Below are 19,446 nucleotides of genomic sequence, written 5' to 3'. Positions count from 1 at the left end.
GTCTAAGCTAGGCCAAAAGGCTACTAGTCTAAAAAACACAGCTTACGTCTAAGCTAGGCCAAAAGGCTACTAGTCTAAAAACACAGCTTACGTCTAAGCTAGGCCAAAAGGCTACTAGTCTAAAAAACACAGCTTACGTCTAAGCTAGGCCAAAGGCTACTAGTCTAAAAACACAGCTTACGTCTAAGCTAGGCCAAAAGGCTACTAGTCTAAAAACACAGCTTACGTCTAAGCTAGGCCAAAAGGCTACTAGTCTAAAAACACAGCTTACGTCTAACTAGGCCAAAAGGCTACTAGTCTGAAAACACAGCTTACGTCTAAGCTAGGCCAAAAGGCTACTAGTCTAAAAACACAGCTTACGTCTAAGCTAGGCCAAAAGGCTACTAGTCTGAAAACACAGCTTACGTCTAAGCTAGGCCAAAAGGCTACTAGTCTAAAAACACAGCTTACGTCTAAGCTAGGCCAAAAGGCTACTAGTCTAAAAACACAGCTTACGTCTAAGCTAGGCCAAAAGGCTACTAGTCTAAAAACACAGCTTACGTCTAAGCTAGGCCAAAAGGCTACTAGTCTAAAAACACAGCTTACGTCTAAGCTAGGCCAAAAGGCTACTAGTCTAAAAACACAGCTTACGTCTAAGCTAGGCCAAAAGGCTACTAGTCTAAAAACACAGCTTACGTCTAATCTAGGCCAAAGGCTACTAGTCTAAAAACACAGCTTACGTCTAAGCTAGGCCAAAAGGCTACTAGTCTAAAAACACAGCTTACGTCTAAGCTAGGCCAAAAGGCTACTAGTCTAAAAACACAGCTTACGTCTAAGCTAGGCCAAAAGGCTACTAGTCTAAAAACACAGCTTACGTCTAAGCTAGGCCAAAAGGCTACTAGTCTAAAAACACAGCTTACGTCTAAGCTAGGCCAAAAGGCTACTAGTCTAAAAAACACAGCTTACGTCTAAGCTAGGCCAAAAGGCTACTAGTCTAAAAACACAGCTTACGTCTAAGCTAGGCCAAAAGGCTACTAGTCTAAAAACACAGCTTACGTCTAAGCTAGGCCAAAAGGCTACTAGTCTAAAAACACAGCTTACGTCTAAGCTAGGCCAAAAGGCTACTAGTCTAAAAACACAGCTTACGTCTAAGCTAGGCCAAAAGGCTACTAGTCTAAAAACACAGCTTACGTCTAAGCTAGGCCAAAAGGCTACTAGTCTAAAAACACAGCTTACGTCTAAGCTAGGCCAAAAGGCTACTAGTCTAAAAACACAGCTTACGTCTAAGCTAGGCCAAAGGGCTACTAGTCTAAAAACACAGCTTACGTCTAAGCTAGGCCAAAAGGCTACTAGTCTAAAAACACAGCTTACGTCTAAGCTAGGCCAAAAGGCTACTAGTCTAAAAACACAGCTTACGTCTAAGCTAGGCCAAAAGGCTACTAGTCTAAAAACACAGCTTACGTCTAAGCTAGGCCAAAAGGCTACTAGTCTAAAAACACAGCTTACGTCTAAGCTAGGCCAAAAGGCTACTAGTCTAAAAACACAGCTTACGTCTAAGCTAGGCCAAAAGGCTACTAGTCTAAAAACACAGCTTACGTCTAAGCTAGGCCAAAAGGCTACTAGTCTAAAAACACAGCTTACGTCTAAGCTAGGCCAAAAGGCTACTAGTCTAAAAACACAGCTTACGTCTAAGCTAGGCCAAAAGGCTACTAGTCTAAAAACACAGCTTACGTCTAAGCTAGGCCAAAAGGCTACTAGTCTAAAAACACAGCTTACGTCTAAGCTAGGCCAAAAGGCTACTAGTCTAAAAACACAGCTTACGTCTAAGCTAGGCCAAAAGGCTACTAGTCTAAAAACACAGCTTACGTCTAAGCTAGGCCAAAAGGCTACTAGTCTAAAAACACAGCTTACGTCTAAGCTAGGCCAAAAGGCTACTAGTCTAAAAACACAGCTTACGTCTAAGCTAGGCCAAAAGGCTACTAGTCTAAAAACACAGCTTACGTCTAAGCTAGGCCAAAGGCTACTAGTCTAAAAACACAGCTTACGTCTAAAGCTAGGCCAAAAGGCTACTAGTCTAAAAACACAGCTTACGTCTAAGCTAGGCCAAAAGGCTACTAGTCTAAAAACACAGCTTACGTCTAAGCTAGGCCAAAAGGCTACTAGTCTAAAAACACAGCTTACGTCTAAGCTAGGCCAAAAGGCTACTAGTCTAAAAACACAGCTTACGTCTAAGCTAGGCCAAAAGGCTACTAGTCTAAAAACACAGCTTACGTCTAAGCTAGGCCAAAAGGCTACTAGTCTAAAAACACAGCTTACGTCTAAGCTAGGCCCAAAAGGCTACTAGTCTAAAAACACAGCTTACGTCTAAGCTAGGCCAAAAGGCTACTAGTCTAAAAACACAGCTTACGTCTAAGCTAGGCCAAAAGGCTACTAGTCTAAAAACACAGCTTACGTCTAAGCTAGGCCAAAAGGCTACTAGTCTAAAAACACAGCTTACGTCTAAGCTAGGCCAAAAGGCTACTAGTCTAAAAACACAGCTTACGTCTAAGCTAGGCCAAAAGGCTACTAGTCTAAAAACACAGCTTACGTCTAAGCTAGGCCAAAAGGCTACTAGTCTAAAAACACAGCTTACGTCTAAGCTAGGCCAAAAGGCTACTAGTCTAAAAACACAGCTTACGTCTAAGCTAGGCCAAAAGGCTACTAGTCTAAAAACACAGCTTACGTCTAAGCTAGGCCAAAAGGCTACTAGTCTAAAAACACAGCTTACGTCTAAGCTAGGCCAAAAGGCTACTAGTCTAAAAACACAGCTTACGTCTAAGCTAGGCCAAAAGGCTACTAGTCTAAAAACACAGCTTACGTCTAAGCTAGGCCAAAAGGCTACTAGTCTAAAAACACAGCTTACGTCTAAGCTAGGCCAAAAGGCTACTAGTCTAAAAACACAGCTTACGTCTAAGCTAGGCCAAAAGGCTACTAGTCTAAAAACACAGCTTACGTCTAAGCTAGGCCAAAAGGCTACTAGTCTAAAAACACAGCTTACGTCTAAGCTAGGCCAAAAGGCTACTAGTCTAAAAAACACAGCTTACGTCTAAGCTAGGCCAAAAGGCTACTAGTCTAAAAACACAGCTTACGTCTAAGCTAGGCCAAAAGGCTACTAGTCTAAAAACACAGCTTACGTCTAAGCTAGGCCAAAAGGCTACTAGTCTAAAAACACAGCTTACGTCTAAGCTAGGCCAAAAGGCTACTAGTCTAAAAACACAGCTTACGTCTAAGCTAGGCCAAAAGGCTACTAGTCTAAAAACACAGCTTACGTCTAAGCTAGGCCAAAAGGCTACTAGTCTAAAAACACAGCTTACGTCTAAGCTAGGCCAAAAGGCTACTAGTCTAAAAACACAGCTTACGTCTAAGCTAGGCCAAAAGGCTACTAGTCTAAAAACACAGCTTACGTCTAAGCTAGGCCAAAAGGCTACTAGTCTAAAAACACAGCTTACGTCTAAGCTAGGCCAAAAGGCTACTAGTCTAAAAACACAGCTTACGTCTAAGCTAGGCCAAAAGGCTACTAGTCTAAAAACACAGCTTACGTCTAAGCTAGGCCAAAAGGCTACTAGTCTAAAAACACAGCTTACGTCTAAGCTAGGCCAAAAGGCTACTAGTCTAAAAACACAGCTTACGTCTAAGCTAGGCCAAAAGCTACTAGTCTAAAAACACAGCTTACGTCTAAGCTGAGCCAAAGGCTACTAGTCTAAAAACACAGCTTACGTCTAAGCTAGGCCAAAAGGCTACTAGTCTAAAAACACAGCTTACGTCTAAGCTAGGCCAAAAGGCTACTAGTCTAAAAACACAGCTTACGTCTAAGCTAGGCCAAAAGGCTACTAGTCTAAAAACACAGCTTACGTCTAAGCTAGGCCAAAAGGCTACTAGTCTAAAAACACAGCTTACGTCTAAGCTAGGCCAAAAGGCTACTAGTCTAAAAACACAGCTTACGTCTAAGCTAGGCCAAAAGGCTACTAGTCTAAAAACACAGCTTACGTCTAAGCTAGGCCAAAAGGCTACTAGTCTAAAAACACAGCTTACGTCTAAGCTAGGCCAAAGGCTACTAGTCTAAAAACACAGCTTACGTCTAAGCTAGGCCAAAAGGCTACTAGTCTAAAAAACACAGCTTACGTCTAAGCTAGGCCAAAAGGCTACTAGTCTAAAAACACAGCTTACGTCTAAGCTAGGCCAAAAGGCTACTAGTCTAAAAACACAGCTTACGTCTAAGCTAGGCCAAAAGGCTACTAGTCTAAAAACACAGCTTACGTCTAAGCTAGGCCAAAAGGCTACTAGTCTAAAAAACACAGCTTACGTCTAAGCTAGGCCAAAAGGCTACTAGTCTAAAAACACAGCTTACGTCTAAGCTAGGCCAAAAGGCTACTAGTCTAAAAACACAGCTTACGTCTAAGCTAGGCCAAAAGGCTACTAGTCTAAAAACACAGCTTACGTCTAAGCTAGGCCAAAAGGCTACTAGTCTAAAAACACAGCTTACGTCTAAGCTAGGCCAAAAGGCTACTAGTCTAAAAACACAGCTTACGTCTAAGCTAGGCCAAAAGGCTACTAGTCTAAAAACACAGCTTACGTCTAAGCTAGGCCAAAAGGCTACTAGTCTAAAAACACAGCTTACGTCTAAGCTAGGCCAAAAGGCTACTAGTCTAAAAACACAGCTTACGTCTAAGCTAGGCCAAAAGGCTACTAGTCTAAAAACACAGCTTACGTCTAAGCTAGGGCCAAAAGGGCTACTAGTCTAAAAACACAGCTTACGTCTAAGCTAGGCCAAAAGGCTACTAGTCTAAAAACACAGCTTACGTCTAAGCTGGGCCAAAAGGCTACTAGTCTAAAAACACAGCTTACGTCTAAGCTAGGCCAAAAGGCTACTAGTCTAAAAACACAGCTTACGTCTAAGCTAGGCCAAAAGGCTACTAGTCTAAAAACACAGCTTACGTCTAAGCTAGGCCCAAAAGGCTACTAGTCTAAAAACACAGCTTACGTCTAAGCTAGGCCAAAAGGCTACTAGTCTAAAAACACAGCTTACGTCTAAGCTAGGCCAAAAGGCTACTAGTCTAAAAACACAGCTTACGTCTAAGCTAGGCCAAAAGGCTACTAGTCTAAAAACACAGCTTACGTCTAAGCTAGGCCAAAAGGCTACTAGTCTAAAAACACAGCTTACGTCTAAGCTAGGCCAAAAGGCTACTAGTCTAAAAACACAGCTTACGTCTAAGCTAGGCCAAAAGGCTACTAGTCTAAAAACACAGCTTACGTCTAAGCTAGGCCAAAAGGCTACTAGTCTAAAAACACAGCTTACGTCTAAGCTAGGCCAAAAGGCTACTAGTCTAAAAACACAGCTTACGTCTAAGCTAGGCCAAAAGGCTACTAGTCTAAAAACACAGCTTACGTCTAAGCTAGGCCAAAAGGCTACTAGTCTAAAAACACAGCTTACGTCTAAGCTAGGCCAAAAGGCTACTAGTCTAAAAAACACAGCTTACGTCTAAGCTAGGCCAAAAGGCTACTAGTCTAAAAACACAGCTTACGTCTAAGCTAGGCCAAAAGGCTACTAGTCTAAAAAACACAGCTTACGTCTAAGCTAGGCCAAAAGGCTACTAGTCTAAAAACACAGCTTACGTCTAAGCTAGGCCAAAAGGCTACTAGTCTAAAAACACAGCTTACGTCTAAGCTAGGCCAAAAGGCTACTAGTCTAAAAACACAGCTTACGTCTAAGCTAGGCCAAAAGGCTACTAGTCTAAAAACACAGCTTACGTCTAAGCTAGGCCAAAAGGCTACTAGTCTAAAAACACAGCTTACGTCTAAGCTAGGGCCAAAAGGCTACTAGTCTAAAAAACACAGCTTACGTCTAAGCTAGGCCAAAAGGCTACTAGTCTAAAAACACAGCTTACGTCTAAGCTAGGCCAAAAGGCTACTAGTCTAAAAACACAGCTTACGTCTAAGCTAGGCCAAAAGGCTACTAGTCTAAAAACACAGCTTACGTCTAAGCTAGGCCAAAAGGCTACTAGTCTAAAAACACAGCTTACGTCTAAGCTAGGCCAAAAGGCTACTAGTCTAAAAACACAGCTTACGTCTAAGCTAGGCCAAAAGGCTACTAGTCTAAAAACACAGCTTACGTCTAAGCTAGGGCCAAAAGGCTACTAGTCTAAAAACACAGCTTACGTCTAAGCTAGGGCCAAAAGGCTACTAGTCTAAAAACACAGCTTACGTCTAAGCTAGGCCAAAAGGCTACTAGTCTAAAAACACAGCTTACGTCTAAGCTAGGCCAAAAGGCTACTAGTCTAAAAACACAGCTTACGTCTAAGCTAGGCCAAAAGGCTACTAGTCTAAAAACACAGCTTACGTCTAAGCTAGGCCAAAAGGCTACTAGTCTAAAAACACAGCTTACGTCTAAGCTAGGCCAAAAGGCTACTAGTCTAAAAACACAGCTTACGTCTAAGCTAGGCCAAAAGGCTACTAGTCTAAAAACACAGCTTACGTCTAAGCTAGGCCAAAAGGCTACTAGTCTAAAAAACACAGCTTACGTCTAAGCTAGGCCAAAAGGCTACTAGTCTAAAAACACAGCTTACGTCTAAGCTAGGCCAAAAGGCTACTAGTCTAAAAACACAGCTTACGTCTAAGCTAGGCCAAAAGGCTACTAGTCTAAAAACACAGCTTACGTCTAAGCTAGGCCAAAAGGCTACTAGTCTAAAAACACAGCTTACGTCTAAGCTAGGCCAAAAGGCTACTAGTCTAAAAACACAGCTTACGTCTAAGCTAGGCCAAAAGGCTACTAGTCTGAAAACACAGCTTACGTCTAAGCTAGGCCAAAAGGCTACTAGTCTAAAAACACAGCTTACGTCTAAGCTAGGCCAAAAGGCTACTAGTCTAAAAACACAGCTTACGTCTAAGCTAGGCCAAAAAGGCTACTAGTCTAAAAACACAGCTTACGTCTAAGCTAGGCCAAAAGGCTACTAGTCTAAAAACACAGCTTACGTCTAAGCTAGGCCAAAAGGCTACTAGTCTAAAAACACAGCTTACGTCTAAGCTAGGGCCAAAAGGCTACTAGTCTAAAAACACAGCTTACGTCTAAGCTAGGCCAAAAGGCTACTAGTCTAAAAAACACAGCTTACGTCTAAGCTAGGCCAAAAGGCTACTAGTCTAAAAACACAGCTTACGTCTAAGCTAGGCCAAAAGGCTACTAGTCTAAAAACACAGCTTACGTCTAAGCTAGGCCAAAAGGCTACTAGTCTAAAAAACACAGCTTACGTCTAAGCTAGGCCAAAAGGCTACTAGTCTAAAAACACAGCTTACGTCTAAGCTAGGCCAAAAGGCTACTAGTCTAAAAACACAGCTTACGTCTAAGCTGGGCCAAAAGGCTACTAGTCTAAAAACACAGCTTACGTCTAAGCTAGGCCAAAAGGCTACTAGTCTAAAAAACACAGCTTACGTCTAAGCTAGGCCAAAGGCTACTAGTCTAAAAACACAGCTTACGTCTAAGCTAGGCCAAAAGGCTACTAGTCTAAAAACACAGCTTACGTCTAAGCTAGGCCAAAAGGCTACTAGTCTAAAAACACAGCTTACGTCTAAGCTAGGCCAAAAGGCTACTAGTCTAAAAACACAGCTTACGTCTAAGCTAGGCCAAAAGGCTACTAGTCTAAAAACACAGCTTACGTCTAAGCTAGGCCAAAAGGCTACTAGTCTAAAAACACAGCTTACGTCTAAGCTAGGCCAAAAGGCTACTAGTCTAAAAACACAGCTTACGTCTAAGCTAGGGCCAAAAGGCTACTAGTCTAAAAACACAGCTTACGTCTAAGCTAGGCCAAAAGGCTACTAGTCTAAAAACACAGCTTACGTCTAAGCTAGGCCAAAAGGCTACTAGTCTAAAAACACAGCTTACGTCTAAGCTAGGCCAAAAGGCTACTAGTCTAAAAAACACAGCTTACGTCTAAGCTAGGCCAAAAGGCTACTAGTCTAAAAACACAGCTTACGTCTAAGCTAGGCCAAAAGGCTACTAGTCTAAAAACACAGCTTACGTCTAAGCTAGGCCAAAAGGCTACTAGTCTAAAAACACAGCTTACGTCTAAGCTAGGCCAAAAGGCTACTAGTCTAAAAACACAGCTTACGTCTAAGCTAGGCCAAAAGGCTACTAGTCTAAAAACACAGCTTACGTCTAAGCTAGGCCAAAAGGCTACTAGTCTAAAAACACAGCTTACGTCTAAGCTAGGCCAAAAGGCTACTAGTCTAAAAACACAGCTTACGTCTAAGCTAGGCCCAAAGGCTACTAGTCTAAAAACACAGCTTACGTCTAAGCTAGGCCAAAAGGCTACTAGTCTAAAAACACAGCTTACGTCTAAGCTAGGCCAAAAGGCTACTAGTCTAAAAAACACAGCTTACGTCTAAGCTAGGCCAAAAGGCTACTAGTCTAAAAACACAGCTTACGTCCTAAGCTAGGCCAAAAGGCTACTAGTCTAAAAACACAGCTTACGTCTAAGCTAGGCCAAAAGGCTACTAGTCTAAAAACACAGCTTACGTCTAAGCTAGGCCAAAAGGCTACTAGTCTAAAAACACAGCTTACGTCTAAGCTAGGCCAAAAGGCTACTAGTCTAAAAACACAGCTTACGTCTAAGCTGGGCCAAAAGGCTACTAGTCTAAAAACACAGCTTACGTCTAAGCTAGGCCAAAAGGCTACTAGTCTAAAAACACAGCTTACGTCTAAGCTAGGCCAAAAGGCTACTAGTCTAAAAACACAGCTTACGTCTAAGCTAGGCCAAAGGCTACTAGTCTAAAAACACAGCTTACGTCTAAGCTAGGCCAAAAGGCTACTAGTCTAAAAACACAGCTTACGTCTAAGCTAGGCCAAAAGGCTACTAGTCTAAAAACACAGCTTACGTCTAAGCTAGGCCAAAAGGCTACTAGTCTAAAAACACAGCTTACGTCTAAGCTAGGCCAAAAGGCTACTAGTCTAAAAACACAGCTTACGTCTAAGCTAGGCCAAAAGGCTACTAGTCTAAAAACACAGCTTACGTCTAAGCTAGGCCAAAAGGCTACTAGTCTAAAAACACAGCTTACGTCTAAGCTAGGCCAAAAGGCTACTAGTCTAAAAACACAGCTTACGTCTAAGCTAGGCCAAAAGGCTACTAGTCTAAAAACACAGCTTACGTCTAAGCTAGGCCAAAAGGCTACTAGTCTAAAAACACAGCTTACGTCTAAGCTAGGCCAAAAGGCTACTAGTCTAAAAACACAGCTTACGTCTAAGCTAGGCCAAAAGGCTACTAGTCTAAAAACACAGCTTACGTCTAAGCTAGGCCAAAAGGCTACTAGTCTAAAAACACAGCTTACGTCTAAGCTAGGGCCAAAGGCTACTAGTCTAAAAACACAGCTTACGTCTAAGCTAGGCCAAAAGGCTACTAGTCTAAAAACACAGCTTACGTCTAAGCTAGGCCAAAAGGCTACTAGTCTAAAAACACAGCTTACGTCTAAGCTAGGCCAAAAGGCTACTAGTCTAAAAACACAGCTTACGTCTAAGCTAGGCCAAAAGGCTACTAGTCTAAAAACACAGCTTACGTCTAAGCTAGGCCAAAAGGCTACTAGTCTAAAAACACAGCTTACGTCTAAGCTAGGCCAAAAGGCTACTAGTCTAAAAACACAGCTTACGTCTAAGCTAGGCCAAAAGGCTACTAGTCTAAAAAACACAGCTTACGTCTAAGCTAGGCCAAAAGGCTACTAGTCTAAAAACACAGCTTACGTCTAAGCTAGGCCAAAAGGCTACTAGTCTAAAAACACAGCTTACGTCTAAAGCTAGGCCAAAAGGCTACTAGTCTAAAAACACAGCTTACGTCTAAGCTAGGCCAAAAGGCTACTAGTCTAAAAACACAGCTTACGTCTAAGCTAGGCCAAAAGGCTACTAGTCTAAAAACACAGCTTACGTCTAAGCTAGGCCAAAAGGCTACTAGTCTAAAAACACAGCTTACGTCTAAGCTAGGCCAAAAGGCTACTAGTCTAAAAACACAGCTTACGTCTAAGCTAGGCCAAAAGGCTACTAGTCTAAAAACACAGCTTACGTCTAAGCTAGGCCAAAAGGCTACTAGTCTAAAAACACAGCTTACGTCTAAGCTAGGCCAATAGGCTACTAGTCTAAAAACACAGCTTACGTCTAAGCTAGGCCAAAAGGCTACTAGTCTAAAAACACAGCTTACGTCTAAGCTAGGCCAAAAGGCTACTAGTCTAAAAACACAGCTTACGTCTAAGCTAGGCCAAAAGGCTACTAGTCTAAAAACACAGCTTACGTCTAAGCTAGGCCAAAAGGCTACTAGTCTAAAAACACAGCTTACGTCTAAGCTAGGCCAAAAGGCTACTAGTCTAAAAACACAGCTTACGTCTAAGCTAGGCCTACACCTGAGTTGTGTTTGGTGTTGATGCGTAACTCTGGTGATGGGAGGCTAAAAAGCAGGAAATAATTAGCATAGGCTCAGAAGAGACAGTGAACTAACTGCCTGCTAGCAGAACAGAAAGATAGATGGGACTCATTTTCAATTCACTGGTATCTAGCTGTGTTGTTATCGATTGGCTGTAGCCACAGAGTTCTGGTAGTTTTTAATCACAATCACAGAATTCCTTGCTTTCGCAATACAGCCAATGCCGCGCAGCGCTGCCGCTCACCCGGCTCGTTGCCACGGCGAACGGCGTCAGGCACGCGCCCTTACAGCTAGCAATCTAGCACTCGCAATGAAATAGGGTGGCAACGTGGATCTGGACCCTGACAACCCACGCATCAAAACAAACCTCTACTTTGTAACCTGCTGTTTTTTTGTTTCGTTTCTCTGAAAAAAATGACCGAAGGAAAAAACGTTTTTACCTGGTATTTCAGTCAAAAGATGTCCGATGACCGTGAAACACCCTCAGGACGTTCCCATACTTCTTGGCAATACAATGTCACATCCATCTTATTCTGATAGGTTGAGGAATAACACCACAAAGAGCTAAATTAGGAACACACCGATTTGGCAGGTTTTTTACAAAAAGGTGTCCCACTGATTTGAACGTTCTTAGCACGGCACCTGCTTTACGTTTTGGGTTCATATCAGTCAATATAACGCACAGTATTGGATTTAGACAATGTTTTCAAATGATTTATGTATTTAGACAACCACATTATTGTCATTTTAGAGAACAGATTTGTTTACTGCGTCTTTCTGTTGAATTCTCCCATAACATCCATTGTTGAGTCACCTAACACCCTACATATAGAATTGCAATACATATCATGTCGCCACCTAAGTATGGTGATAATTTAGTGAGGTCCAATTCCCAGCCTTAATACCTGCTGTTTAAGCCGTTGTTTAATACATTTAAACCCCGCCCCCCAGCGCGTCAGTGTGCTGTGGTCCCTGCCCACAGAGAGCCCAGCTCGACCAATAAGAAGGCAGGCGTGATCGACCTGACCCTGGAGAGCTCGTCAGAGGACGAGGAGCCTGACGCACCACTGAAGAAGAGATGCCTCTACAGGTCCAAGACAGAGGAGGTGTACGCCAAGGGGTGAGTTAACTGATCTGTAACTTAATTAGTCTTTAGGGGTGAAGTCAATATGGCCTCCATTATGGCCTGCAACCAACCAATCAAACCACACGATGAAGCTGTGTCTCAAATGTGTCTTAATCCATCTCTCCCTGGACTGTTTCTAATCCTCAGAGTGTTGCCCTATCAGCCGTCGACGGTGCGCCTGCCAAACGCCCAGGCCCTGGACACCTCCCACCGGACGACCTCGCTGGCCGACTACGCAGTCCCCTTCCACCACTCCCCCCTGTCCACCATCCCTACAGACATGCAGAGTAAGTCACCCCCCTGTCACCAGAGTAAGTCACCCCCCTGTCACCAGAGTAAGTCACCCCCCTGTCACCAGAGTAAGTCACCCCCCTGTCACCATCCCTACAGACATGCAGAGTAAGTCACCCCCTGTCACCAGAGTAAGTCACCCCCCTGTCACCAGAGTAAGTCACCCCCCTGTCACCAGAGTAAGTCACCCCCCTGTCACCAGAGTAAGTCACCCCCCTGTCACCATCCCTACAGACATGCAGAGTAAGTCACCCCCCTGTCACCAGAGTAAGTCACCCCCCCGTCACCATCCCTACAGACATGCAGAATAAGTCACCCCCCTGTCACCAGAGTAAGTCACCCCCCTGTCACCAGAGTAAGTCACCCCCCCGTCACCATCCCTACAGACATGCAGAGTAAGTCACCCCCCCGTCACCATCCCTACAGACATGCAGAGTAAGTCACCCCCCTGTCACCAGAGTAAGTCACCCCCCTGTCACCATCCCTACAGACATGTAGAGTACGTCACCCCCCTGTCACCAGAGTACGTCACCCCCCTGTCACCAGAGTACGTCACCCCCCTGTCACCAGAGTACGTCACCCCCTGTCACCAGAGTAAGTCACCCCCTGTCACCAGAGTACGTCACCCCCTGTCACCAGAGTACGTCACCCCCCTGTCACCAGAGTACGTCACCCCCCTGTCACCAGAGTAAGTCACCCCCCCGTCACCATCCCTCCAGACATGTAGAGTAAGTCACCCCCCTGTCACCAGAGTTTGTCACCCCCCTGTCACCAGAGTAAGTCACCCCCCTGTCACCAGAGTAAGTCACCCCCCTGTCACCAGAGTAAGTCACCCCCTGTCACCAGAGTAAGTCACCCCCCTGTCACCAGAGTACGTCACCCCCCTGTCACCAGAGTACGTCACCCCCCTGTCACCAGAGTACGTCACCCCCCTGTCACCAGAGTAAGTCACCCCCCGTCACCATCCCTCCAGACATGTAGAGTAAGTCACCCCCCTGTCACCAGAGTAAGTCACCCCCCGTCACCAGAGTAAGTCACCCCCCTGTCACCAGAGTAAGTCACCCCCTGTCACCAGAGTAAGTCACCCCCTGTCACCAGAGTAAGTCACCCCCCTGTCACCAGAGTAAGTCACCCCCTGTCACCAGAGTACGTCACCCCCTGTCACCAGAGTAAGTCACCCCCTGTCACCAGAGTAAGTCACCCCCCTGTCACCAGAGTAAGTCACCCCCTGTCACCAGAGTAAGTCACCCCCTGTCACCAGAGTAAGTCACCCCCTGTCACCAGAGTTAGTCACCCCCTGTCACCAGAGTAAGTCACCCCCCGTCACCAGAGTAAGTCACCCCCCGTCACCAGAGTAAGTCACCCCCTGTCACCAGAGTTAGTCACCCCCCTGTCACCAGAGTTAGTCACCCCCCTGTCACCAGAGTAAGTCACCCCCCGTCACCAGAGTAAGTCACCCCCCTGTCACCAGAGTTAGTCACCCAGCTAGTGTTGGAGCTAGGCTAGTTTTCCAGAAATTCTTTGTTTCCGTAATCAAGCGGGAATATGCATGGAAGGAAATCATGCAACCAGTATTTCTGGAAAACCTGTGAATTTCCTGAATTTTGCAATCCTAGTTGGAGCTTTGACCTCTTTGTCCTGCCGATCAAACAATGTCTGGTTATATGTCTGGTTATATGTCTGGTTATATGTCTGGTTATATGTTCTGGTTATATGTCTGGTTATATGTCTGGTTATATGTCTGGTTATATGTCTGGTTATATGTTCTGGTTATATGTCTGGTTATATGTCTGGTTATATGTCTGGTTATATGTTCTGGTTATACAGTGGGGAAAAAATGTATTTAGTCAGCCACTATTTGTGCAAGTTCTCCCACTTAAAAAGATGAGAGAGGCCTGTAATTTTCATCATAGGTACACGTCAACTATGAAAGACAAATTGAGAAAAAAAAATCCAGAAAATCACATTGTAGGATTTTTATGAATTTATTTGCAAATTATGGTGGAAAATAAGTATTTGGTCACCTACAAACAAGCAAGATTTCTGGCTCTCACAGACCTGTAACTTCTTCTTTAAGAGGCTCCTCTGTCCTCCACTCGTTACCTGTATTAATGGCATCTGTTTGAACTTGTTATCAGTATAAAAGACACCTGTCCACAACCTCAAACAGTCACACTCCAAACTCCACTATGGCCAAGACCAAAGAGCTGACAAAGGACACCAGAAACAAAATTGTAGACCTGCACCAGGCTGGGAAGACTGAATCTGCAATAGGTAAGCAGCTTGGTTTGAAGAAATCAACTGTGGGAGCAATTATTAGGAAATGGAAGACATACAAGACCACTGATAATCTCCCTCGATCTGGGGCTCCACGCAAGATCTCACCCCGTAGGGTCAAAATGATCACAAGAACGGTGAGCAAAAATCCCAGAACCACACGGGGGGACCTAGTGAATGACCTGCAGAGAGCTGGGACCAAAGTAACAAAGCCTACCATCAGTAACACACTACGCCGCCAGGGACTCAAATCCTGCAGTGCAAGACGTGTCCCCCTGCTTAAGCCAGTACATGTCCAGGCCCATCTGAAGTTTGCTAGAGTGCATTTGGATGATCCAGAAGAGGATTGGGAGAATGTCATATGGTCAGATGAAACCAAAATATAACTTTTTGGTAAAAACTCAACTCAACTCGTGTTTGGAGGACAAAGAATGCTGAGTTGCATCCAAAGAACACCATACCTACTGTGAAGTATGGGGGTGGAAACATCATGCTTTGGGGCTGTTTTTCTGCAAAGGGACCAGGACGACTGATCCGTGTAAAGGAACGAATGAATGGGGCCATGTATCGTGAGATTTTGAGTGAAAACCTCCTTCCATCAGCAAGGGCATTGAAGATGAAACATGGCTGGGTCTTTCAGCATGACAATGATCCCAAACACACCGCCCGGGCAATGAAGGAGTGGCTTCGTAAGAAGCATTTCAAGGTCCTGGAGTGGCCTAGCCAGTCTCCTGATCTCAACCCCATAGAAAATCTTTGGAGGGAGTTGAAAGTCTGTGTTGCCCAGCGACAGCCCCAAAACATCATTGCTCTAGAGGAGATCTGCATGGAGGAATGGGCCAAAATACCAGCAACAGTGTGTGAAAACCTTGTGAAGACTTACAGAAAACGTTTGACCTGTGTCATTGCCAACAAAGGGTATATAACAAAGTATTGAAAAACTTTTGTTATTGACCAAATACTTATTTTCCACCATAATTTGCAAATAAATTCATAAAAAATCCTACAATGTGATTTTCTGGATTTTTTTCTCTCTCATTTTGTCTGTCATAGTTGACGTGTACCTATGATGAAAATTACAGGCCTCTCTCATCTTTTTAAGTGGGAGAACTTGCACAATTGGTGGCTGACTAAATACTTTTTTTCCCCACTGTATGTCTGGTTATATGTTCTGGTTATATGTCTGGTTATATGTTCTGGTTATATGTCTGGTTATATGTCTGGTTATATGTTCTGGTTATATGTTCTGGTTATATGTCTGGTTATATGTCTGGTTATATGTTCTGGTTATATGTCTGGTTATATGTTCTGGTTATATGTTCTGGTTATATGTTCTGGTTATATGTCTGGTTATATGTCTGTGATGCTTTGAGTTCAGAGGAGGAGAGTGAAACAATATTTTCCCCTCTCATCTAGGTCTGGATCTGTTCTCACTGATCCAAGGTGACCGGCAGCATTACAGAGCTCCCATGTTCCTGGATAACCTGCAGGCTGTGCCCACTAGCGCCGCCCTGGTGTCCTCTTCTAGCCAGTACGAGCCCAGCTCTCACCACACTTCCACCTCTTCCTACGAAACTGGGGTTATTACCGGGGGAGGGGGAGGGTCCAACAGCATCTCAGACATCATCTCATTGGACTGATTCTCTTATCACTCAAAGGATCCTCCTATCAGAAGCCTTCAATGGCTGTGTCCGAAATGGTATCTTAATCCCTACATAGTGCACTACTTTTGGCCGTCCAGCCACTATATAGGGAATAGGGTGCCATTTGGGACACAGTCTCTGTCCACTGGGCCAGCGAGATCCCAGAGCTAGTGGTCTCCTTCCCTTCATCTGCATTGGCGTCTGGGTGCCAGTAACAGTAAAGTCGGGACACCGTGAAGTTGGGACACCGTAAAGTTGGGACACCGTAAAGTCGGGACACAGTAAAGTCGGGACACCGTAAAGTTGGGACACTGTAAAGTTGGGACACTGCAAAGTCGGGACACAGTAAAGTCAGGAAACAGTGAAGTCGGGACACCGTAAAGTCGGGACACTGCAAAGTCGGGACACCGTAAAGTCGGGACACCCTAAAGTCGGGACACCGTGAGGTCGGGACACCGTAAAGTCGGGACACAGTAAAGTTGGGACACAGTAAAGTTGGGACACATTATTTTATTTCACCCGGCCCCTGCTTTGTTAGGTCAGTGCTGATGGAAGGAAAAGATAGTTGGGAGGCACCCCACCCACAGACTCCAGCTGGTCTCACTGAGCTGGTCTCACTGAGCTGGTCTCACTGAGCTGGTCTCACTGAGCTGGTCTGACTGAGCTGGTCTCACTGAGCTGGTCTGACTGAGCTGGTCTCACTGAGCTGGTCTCACTGAGCTGGTCTGACTGAGCTGGTCTGACTGAGCTGGTCTCACTGAGCTGGTCTCACTGAGCTGGTCTCACTGAGCTGGTCTCACCAGCTAATGAGGAAGAGAAGAGAAGGGGAGGGGCTTTAACATGACACTTGACTTTCACCACCTGTCTGTCTTCACTTTATTGCTTTTTCTATTGGATGAACTGACATGGAAGCATTCAGCAGGAGGCGGGACAATGGCTATGGTTGACGGTGTCGATTGGTTGAAGCGGCTGCTTTTCAGTAGCTAGGGGAAGTTATCCCAAGGCAGCTCACTATTGTACTACTAACTAATTAGGGGTTCAAGCAGCGACGCTAGGTAAAACCCCATTGTACTGTGAGTTCAGTGAGTATTCATACCCCTTGACATATTCAAATCAAATCAAATTTTATTTGCCACATGCGCCGAATACAACAGGTGCAGACATTACAGTGAAATGCTTACTTACAGCCCTTAACCAACAGTGCATTTATTTTTAAATAAAAAAGTAAAATAAAAAAACAACAAAAAAGTGTTGAGAAAAAAAGAGCAGAAGTAAAATAAAATAACAGTAGGGAGGCTATATATACAGGGGGGTACCGGTGCAGAGTCAATGTGCGGGGGCACCGGCTAGTTGAGGTAGTTGAAGTAATATGTACATGTGGGTAGAGTTAAAGTGACTATGTATACATAATTAACAGAGTAGCAGCAGAGTAAAAAGATGGGGTGGGGGTGGGGGGGCAGTGCAAATAGCCCGGGTAGCCATGATTAGCTGTTCAGGAGTCTTATGGCTTGGGGGTAGAAGCTGTTGAGAAGTCTTTTGGACCAAGACTTGGCGCTCCGGTACCGCTTGCCGTGCGGTAGCAGAGAGAACAGTCTATGACTAGGGTGGCTGGAGTCTTTGACAATTTTTAGGGCCTTCCTCTGACACCGCCTGGTATAGAGGTCCTGGATGGCAGGAAGCTTGGCCCCAGTGATGTACTGGGCCGTACGCACTACCCTCTGTAGTGCCTTGTGGTCGGAGGCTGAGCAGTTGCCATACCAGGCGGTGATGCAACCAGTCAGGATGCTCTCGATGGTGCAGCTGTATAACTTTTTGAGGATCTGAGAACCCATGCCAAATCTTTTCAGTCTCCTGAGCCATGTTAGAGGGCTGTAAAACAGCAGCCATGAATCTAATCAAATTATTTGTCTAATATTTCCACATTTTGTTGTTACAGCTGGAATTCAAAATGGATTTAATTGATTGTTTTTCTCACCCATCTACACACAATACTCCATAATGACAAAGTGAAAACATGTTTTTAAACATTTGTGCAAATTTGTTGAAAATGAAATACAGAAATACCCCTGAGTCAATACATGTTAGAATCAAATCAAATCAAATCAAATTTTATTGGTCACATGCGCCGAATACAACAGGTGCAGACATTACAGTGAAATGCTTACTTACAGCCCTTAACCAACAGTGCATTTATTTTAAACAAAAAAAGTAAGAATAAAACAACAACAAAAAAAGTGTTGAGAAAAAAAGAGCAGAAGTAAAATAAAATAACAGTAGGGAGGCTATATATACAGGGGGGTACCGGTGCAGAGTCAATGTGCGGGGGCACCGGCTAGTTGAGGTAGTTGAGGTAATATGAATCACCTTTACACCTGTGAGTCTTTCTGGGTACGTCTCTTAAGAGCTTTCCACACCTGGATTGTAAAATATTTGCACATTATTCTTTTAAAAATTCTTCAAGCTCTGTCAAATTGGTTGTTGATCATTGCTAGACAGACATTTTCAAGTCTTGCCATAGATTTTCAAGCAGATTTAAGTCCAAATTGTAACTCGGCCACTCAGGAACATTCACTGTCTTGGTAAACAACTCCAGTGTATATTTGGCCTTGTGTTTTAGTTTATTGTCCTGCTGTAAGGTGAATTAGTCTCTGTGTCTGTTGGAAAGCAGACTGAACCAGGTGTTCCTCTAGTCTCTGTGTCTGTTGGAGAGCGGACGGAACCAGGTGTCCCTCTGGGATTCTGCCTGTGCTCTATTCTGTTTGTTTTTATCCTCCCAAACTCCTTAGTCCTTGTCGATGACAAGCACACCCATAACATGATGTAGCCACCACCATGCTTGAAAATATGGAGAGTGGTACTCGGTGATGTGTTGTGTTGGATTTGCCCCAAACATAACACTTTGTATTCAGGACATAACGTTTCTTTCTTTCCCACATTTTTACTTTAGTGCCTTATTGCAAATAGGATGCATGTTTTGGAATATTTTTTATTCTGTACAGACTTCCTTCTTTTCACTCTGTCAGTTAGGTTATTATTGTGGAGTAACTACAATGTTGTTGATCATCCACAGCCATTAAACTCTGTAACTGTTTTAAAGTCACCATTGGCCTCATGGTGAAATCCCTGAGTGGTTTCCTTCCTCTCCGGCAACGGAATTAGGAAAGACGCCTGTATCTTTGTAGTGACTGGGTGTATTGATACACCATCCAAAGTGTAATTACACTGAACAAAAATATAAAACGCAACATGTAAAGTGTTGGTCCCATGTTTCATGAGATGAAATAAAAGATCCCTGACATTTTCCATACACACAAAAAGCTTATTTCTCAAAAATGTTGTGCACAAATTTGTTTGCATCCCTGTTAGTTAGCATTTCTACTTTGCCAAGATAATCCATCCACCTGACAGGTGTGGCATATCAAGAAGCTTTAAACGGCATGATCATTACACAGGTGCACCTTGTGCTGGGGACAATAAAAGGCCATTCTAAAATGTGCAGTTTTGTCACACAACACAATGCCACAGATGTCTCAAGTTTTGAGTGTGCAATTGGCATGCTGACTACAGGAATGTTGCCAGAGAATTGAATGTTAATTTAGTGAAATGTTAATAAGGTGAAAACACTTAAATGACATCTCCGGAACCACTGGGCCGATCTAGACGAAACTTGACATATATCGTCGATTGACCAATGTCTCTC

General features: G+C 44.1%; 1 protein-coding gene across 2 annotated transcripts in view; it reads left to right on the top strand.

Moving 5' to 3' along the window:
• Window positions 1-16,903, top strand: part of LOC121584471 (E3 SUMO-protein ligase PIAS2) — a 42,918-nt gene extending 26,015 nt beyond the window's left edge. For both annotated transcript variants that reach the window (XM_041900359.2, XM_041900360.2), the window contains exons 10-12: window positions 11,361-11,529; window positions 11,683-11,822; window positions 15,520-16,903. In XM_041900359.2, the coding sequence (XP_041756293.1) occupies window positions 11,361-11,529; window positions 11,683-11,822; window positions 15,520-15,743 (533 nt within the window). In that variant the 3' untranslated portion in view covers window positions 15,744-16,903. The remainder of the gene's footprint in view (window positions 1-11,360; window positions 11,530-11,682; window positions 11,823-15,519) is intronic.
• The last annotated feature ends 2,543 nt before the right edge of the window (window positions 16,904-19,446 follow it).

This window comes from Coregonus clupeaformis, chromosome 16 (genome assembly GCF_020615455.1).
Source record: "Coregonus clupeaformis isolate EN_2021a chromosome 16, ASM2061545v1, whole genome shotgun sequence".
Classification (NCBI taxonomy): Eukaryota; Metazoa; Chordata; class Actinopteri; order Salmoniformes; family Salmonidae; genus Coregonus; species Coregonus clupeaformis.
This window is presented reverse-complemented; position numbering and strand designations above follow the sequence as displayed.